The sequence below is a fragment of the Sinocyclocheilus grahami genome, unplaced genomic scaffold (assembly GCF_001515645.1).
Source record: "Sinocyclocheilus grahami isolate Dianchi unplaced genomic scaffold, SAMN03320097.WGS_v1.1 scaffold19.1, whole genome shotgun sequence".
In the NCBI taxonomy this organism is placed as follows: Eukaryota; Metazoa; Chordata; class Actinopteri; order Cypriniformes; family Cyprinidae; genus Sinocyclocheilus; species Sinocyclocheilus grahami.
The window spans coordinates 1,508,231-1,514,924 of record NW_015505198.1 but is presented as its reverse complement, the minus strand read 5'-3'; the positions used below and the strand labels follow the sequence as shown (position 1 = coordinate 1,514,924).

At 36.7% G+C, this 6,694-nt stretch overlaps 1 protein-coding gene across 2 annotated transcripts in view; it reads left to right on the top strand.

Moving 5' to 3' along the window:
* Positions 1 to 3,767, top strand: part of LOC107554713 (RB1-inducible coiled-coil protein 1-like) — a 20,160-nt gene extending 16,393 nt beyond the window's left edge. Inside the window, exons 18-23 of one of the 2 annotated variants that reach the window (XM_016237317.1) lie at positions 404 to 455; positions 562 to 609; positions 1,676 to 1,734; positions 1,818 to 1,945; positions 2,310 to 2,374; positions 2,808 to 3,767. In XM_016237317.1, coding sequence (XP_016092803.1) covers positions 404 to 455; positions 562 to 609; positions 1,676 to 1,734; positions 1,818 to 1,945; positions 2,310 to 2,374; positions 2,808 to 2,885 — 430 coding nt within the window. In that variant the 3' untranslated portion in view covers positions 2,886 to 3,767. Of the gene's footprint in view, positions 1 to 403; positions 456 to 561; positions 610 to 1,675; positions 1,735 to 1,817; positions 1,946 to 2,303; positions 2,375 to 2,807 lie in introns of both variants that reach the window. The other variant, XM_016237307.1, reaches the window with a different exon arrangement.
* Positions 3,768 to 6,694: the final 2,927 nt, after the last annotated feature.

The window sequence follows — 6,694 nt, the reverse complement described above, 5'->3', positions numbered from 1 at the left end:
TTAACACACACACATATATATATATATATATATATATATATATATATATACATGTATAATTGTATTATTATTCTTTTTTTTTATATGTCTAGCAGAATGTCTGCAGTTGTTAGAATTTTTTTTATACTTGTCGTTTAAAAGTATGTAAGGAGGATCAATTTGTGGAGAGGTGAGACGATATTTTGTAGACCTTGTATCTTTAAAGGAGCTGAATGAATGTATTTGAGGCAGGAAAGCAGAGTAGGTCAGGTAGAAGAAGAAAGATGTGAGTCGAGTCCATGCTGTAGGTGAGGAGACTCCGTTCCCTGCTCTGTATTATCATTGGCTTTTAGAAAATTGTTCCTTTTTAAAGCTTTGCTGAACTGTGTAGTTTGTGACATTTATTTTGTGTATTTTGATGCAGTGACAACCCTATGCTGTCTGAAGAGAAACAGCGCATACTGATTTTGGAAAGGGTAATTCACTTTCACATATATATACTTTTATATGTAATTTTATTGACAAAATCTTTGCGTTTCTTAGAAATATTTTCATATGCATTTATTTGTTATTGTGTTTCAGACTTTACATATGAAGGAGGAAGAGAACAAAAGACTTAGTCAAAGATTGGTAAATATATTTTAGTTCATTTATACGTGAATGTGTGTGTGGTTACAGTTTTGGCTCTTATATTTCATCTAAATGTGTTCATTGTATGAGAACGTCGTTTAACATCGTTTAAATTGATCATCTGTATTTGTGTCATTTGTTCTTGATCTCGGTTGATAATTGACCACTTGAACGGTCAATTAAAAGCAGTAATTAGTGACGGTAAATAGAGCAATACACTCAATTAATTCAGGTCAGCGATTGACACAGGAACGTTAAAGGCATTCATGTCATTTTGGGGGAAAAAAATACTTGTAATATATTTCTTTCATATTATAGTTTTTTTATATCTATAAGCAAAATGCTGTAGATATTCACTGTACAGTTCATAGACATTACATTGCTGTTGTTACGACAGTAACAACTTGCACATTATCAGCAGTTAATTAAAACATGAGGCTCTTTGATATAATTTAATTACATTTCCCCTGGGACTGTTTCTGCAAATAGGTTTAATCTCTTTAGCAAAATTACAATCGCCGTCTTATTGGCCGCGAGACGCATCTTATGAGACGCGTAACCCACACTTTAGAGTCCTGACAGCTCGGGGCAGATTCACGAGATGAATTTAGTCTGAAAAACAGCTCTGAAATGTGCCGGAGTAATTAAGCTAGGACTGAATTTCAGCTCGTTTGCAAACGAGCCTCACATGAAACAACTACAGACGTGTTTAAATCCCACATTTCTTATTTATCATCTATGTATGTTACAATGTATTTTAGATACTCATTGGTCTTTGTCCCTATTGTGTGTTTTATGCATTTACTACCAATGCATGCTATTTAAGAGACCGTTCTACTCCTTACCACTAGATGGCACACATACATTTGTTTAGGTACAAACTCCGTCCTACAAGCACTGAAATGGCAAGAGATTAATCAATGTTGCATTTAACCAAAACTGATGTGTTGCACTACAATATATGTGGTTTTTATCTTATAACGGTTGCAGAGAGTGTACGCAAGCAACATAACACACATTTACTAGTGTAAATATCACTAGAATCATCGAACAATTTGTTTTACAGATGTCACAGAGTATGTCGTCCGTCTCGTCACGGCACTCGGAGAAAATCGCCATTCGAGAGTAAGTATTCTTGGATGTTAGCGTTAATTATTTGAGCTGCTGTTTCAGCCCTCCACCTCGTTTGAAAACCCCTTCTTTTGTAGTTTTCAGGTGGGCGACTTGGTTCTCATAATCCTGGACGAGAGGCACGATAATTACGTTCTCTTCACTGTTGGTCCCACCCTTTATTTCCTGCACTCAGAGTCCCTCACTGCACTGGACCTCAAACCAGGTCAGTCACACACATGACAGGAATACTTATTAAAGGGACAGATTAATTAAATATATTGGGCTTTGCATATGTGAAACAATTTTGCTCCAACAAGATGGATTTGCATATTTTTTTCGTTGCTCTTTCCTAAGAACATGTTTACTTATTTGAATTGTTCTTATTTTTTAATTGTATATATTAATGTATCAATGCATTTGTAAATTAAAATGTTTTTTTAATGTTCTAGATAAAAAAATTATGATACAGAAAATGTGTTTTACTCCTGATAAAGTGTTTTGTAGTTTTATTTTACATAAAGCATGGTTTTATTGTAAATTTTCTTTTATTTATTGTATATCAATAATACTTATTTTTTTAGCGACAGGAGAAACAAGACGGCCGTGGGTTCTAGGAAAAGTCATGGAGAAGGAATATTGCCAAGCCAAAAAGGTAACCGTTATTATTCTATTATTTCTGCGAATGCTCTAAATGGAGTGTTTTTGTATAATTATATTTCAGTAAATCATTTTGATGGTGTTATTGCACTCTCATTATATAACATCCTTGATGACAAAACACTAGCTCATTTTTCATGACATTGTCTGATCTATTTTTTGTTAACATTGGTTATATTTGAGATGCAAAACGTTCCTTTGCTAAACTTTCTAATTAAGCTCATCAGGAAGATAACATTGAATTACAACTATGCGTTTAATTGTTTTGCATCTTAAAGTTAATTTGAGCAGAAAAGTGCGTTTTCATAATCAGCTGCTAATCATTACTGCAGGCACTTATATTAAATGATATATTTTATTGAATTATTTTAATGTGATATTCTATTACATATTTTGAATGCGTTTCTTTTGTTATTATCTGTCTCCAGGCCCAAAACCGGTTCAAAGTTCCTCTCGGCACTAAATTCTACAGAGTAAAGGCCGTGCCATGGAACAAGAAAGTGTAATCGTGTACAAATTGATCATATTGTAATGAGCTCAGTATGTTTTTATTGCTTTTTTTAAGCAAACTTGCTCATCCTTGTTGGTTTTATCGACATCAGAAGACAAAATAATTTTCCCCCTTTTTAATTTTTTTTTTATTTTTACCTCTGTTGCAAACCATTTTAGCAAATTTTTTTTATACACAGAGGATTTGTAAATGTGGACCAAATGATTCTAACTTTATCGGGGCATTGCCTCCACGTGCGATGGCTCTGAAGCCGTCACAACAAGTCTGTAAAAATGGACAAAATGTATTTGGATGTTACATATTAGTTCATCATTAATATTATGGTCATGGGGGGGGGGCACTATCGCGATCAGCTTACTTATTTCAGAAGGTTATGAAAATATAAATTTATTGTAAATGTTACCAGAGGAATGGTCATGGCATGCATATAGATAATATTTTCTTTAATTTACATGTCTGGATATGCGTTGTAGTCGGAGGTATCAGTAAAAACCTGCTGATTGTTACTCGCATTACAGTACAACCCGTCTGTTTATTATGACGTAGATTTGGACGGCCGCCGCAGAGGCCTCGCAATCCTTCAGAAGCACTTTCGAAAAAAAAGACGACGCTTTTGTCGATTCAAAAGGGAGGTTTGTGCTGTTGAAAACAAGCGTCAGAAGAAAAGCGGCACATATCTTCCCTCTGTTGTAGGATGTTGAAATATAGAAAGTAATATTTCATGTTTGTGAATGTGTGTCTTTATTGAATTTAATGACGACATTGTATATTATTCATCTGATCACACAGTAACAAAAAAGGACTGTATTGTAAAAGAATTTAGAGTTTTCAAAACAATAAAGGTTTGATCCCAAACTCCTCGCGGTGGATTGCATTACCCGCAGCGTCCGTTCCGAGGACTTTATTTCATGCGCCGTGGTGAGAATATTGCGAATGTATTGCAATAGTTTTCTTTGTATTATTTATTTTTTATTTGCCATACCTTTGGGAAACAGATGCATCTTCAATACATTTAAAGGCTATTTTTGTTGAATCAAAGTACAATGAAGCTGTAGTCTTGATGCTGGAAGATGTTTCCCATTAACATCTGTTGTGTTCGCTTCCAGTTGCACGTCATTTTAAAGCGCTTTTAAATGGAAAATATACTTTAAAAGGGTTTTTCTCATTGAAAGAGTTTAGACCCCAAAATATGCCCCCCCGATTCCGTCTCTCCTCCTATGCAAATGCGCGCACCGCTATGATTGTAAGTACTTGTTTACATAAGTTTTGCAATCATCGCCTATTGATGCTCTTGAGTCATTGGCAACACTTCCACCAGAGCAGAACGGAAGAATTTAAAAGAATTACGCCTCTATTGTGTCAACTAAACTAATGAATAGCAAACAAGCCCGTACATGTTAAGGGTTAATGGGATCCATTTTACTGCTATTGTCTATCACTTACATAACGTGTTCCGTCTAAAATTAAAGCAGTGCCGAGGTACGGCGGTTGAGGGAAATATTCCCAACTTAGACGTTTTTCTCTTTCAGCTGGGTCCTTGTCGAAATGTTGGCTTTTGTGGGGGCATTAGCTAGTGTCGTGTGCTAATGTTGGCACGCTCTCGGACGCAACAGACTTCAAAAGGGCTTCGATCGGGGCCCGGGAACGGTATTTAATATGCCAAAAAAAACCCTGGTTGCTACACTTGTACTACAATAAAACCATGGTTAATTTCCGTACCGGATAGACAAAAACTCCATAAAACACTTTTGAAAGTTGCAAATTGCAAAAATTATGAGATCTAGGACCTTTATACAATGCATGCTATTGTAAAGACTGTAGGCCTAAGTCTATCCTTACAGCCTCGATTCCATCCGTGCTAAATTGAAAATGGTGTCTAACCCGACTAAGGTCTATAGTTGTTTTTGTATAGTAACCTGGGATTTAAAAAATATTCGAACATGGAAAAATTACCCAGACCACCTTTTGTTTTAATACATAAAATAAATAAACATGACTGTTCATGGAAATGTTACCAGTCTATTTGCAAATAAATAAATACAATTAAGAATAATTAGACAAAATTAATTTTGACACTATATTTCGACCTGCCATTTTCTTCAAAACGAGCTCATCCGGGTAACTGAAACCGGCGCTACTTTCATTTCCCTCATATTTTGCGCAACCGGCAATATTGCGTTTCAGTTATGGATCGTATAAAAAAAATGACCTCAAGGGATTTCAGTATTAATGCCTGTAATTTTGTGGCAGCGTTCCTCTTGTTACTTGGGCAATTGTTTTGTAACGTTACACTGTAACGGACTACATTTTTCTGTCAGTGGACGCTTGAAGATATTATAAAGGTAAGATTATACATTGTGACATGAACTTATACTTGATGTCGCAAAATAAACTCCTTCAGGATTTTACAAGACAAATTCGCTCTGCTTCTGGATGTTCATCACCCTGTAGTGGTTTATTTTGCCGATTAGTGTATTCTTATAGTGAAGCATCTATATAGCCTAATTTAAAGTCTAATGAATTTAAAAGTCATCGAGTGCGTCTTTATATGTTCACCGCAATAGGATGAACCGCCGCTGGTCACAGAAACGCCACATGATTCTCACCTTTTGCGTCTTGTGTGAACGTGGCTTGTGTCCACATGATGACAGAAGGTGTAATGCCTCAGCTTGTAATAATATATCATTACATCGTGCTCGTCAAACATTGCAATATGTGCCGCAAATATTTATACATTTGCAAGTTAAACGTTCTATTTCAAATGCAGCATTGATAGAGTTTATATTAAGATACATTTTTTTTAATGTTGCAGACAAAGATCATTGTGCGTGTTTGTGTGTGTGTGTGTGTGTCAGCCAGATTGACAGACCGTAGGATATAGCGTGATATTTGGTGCCATGAAAGAGAATAGAATATGTATTCACACCACACCAGATGATTCAGTTGATCAAACTCTGGGAAAAAAAGCGCCTCGTTTTGATTGGCAGCCAAAGAGAGTTTCATTTTAGTACATTCTGTACATTTATAGTGATATGCTTGTGTATATGCATGTTATGGCCAAGAATGTAATGTGTAAACTTAAATATGGGAATTGCAGATGTTTTTAGCCGTGAAGAAAATAAATATTTTCAAACTAAAAAGGCATTAGAGAGAACTTGGCAAAAAGATCTCATGTTTCATCTGTCCTAATCGCTCCTGCTCTTTAACAAGTTACAGATAACTGGTCCGAACCTTCCCGGCTGTATCAGCAGATATCTGGCGAAGGAAAATGGACACTAGCTTCCCGTGTTTTTGCAGCTGCAGCGCCTGTGCAGAAGGAATGACACCAGCTTTGATGGACTGTATAGCTTTTTTGAGATGAGCCTCTTTATGCCGCTTGCAGTTCCATTATGGCTTTGTTGGAAAGCTTGTTTACCTGCTGATAACATACACTGGTGGATTGAGGAGCAGCGATCCAGAGCTCGCTGCCAGAGTCTGGTGACGGCCGACCTGTGGCTTTATCAGTCACATGAGAGCAGTGGAGGAAGCAAACATGTTTTAGGGGTGTGTGTGTGTGTGAGTGCGAGAGAGAGTGTGAGTGTGGGGCTGTTGATGGCAGCTGCTAGTGCTTTGGATGTAGAAGCGGACAGATTGTGCGTTGTGTTGGTACAGCCAGTTCGCCACCTGGCACACTGTTTCTTGTTAGAACTTCTTGCTGTTTCTGTTCTGCTCAGAGAGACGCGGATGCAAGCGATGACAACTTTCGTCACACACCATGTTCAAACCGCCACCACAATTAAGGCCAAAGGGATTGTGTACAAAAAA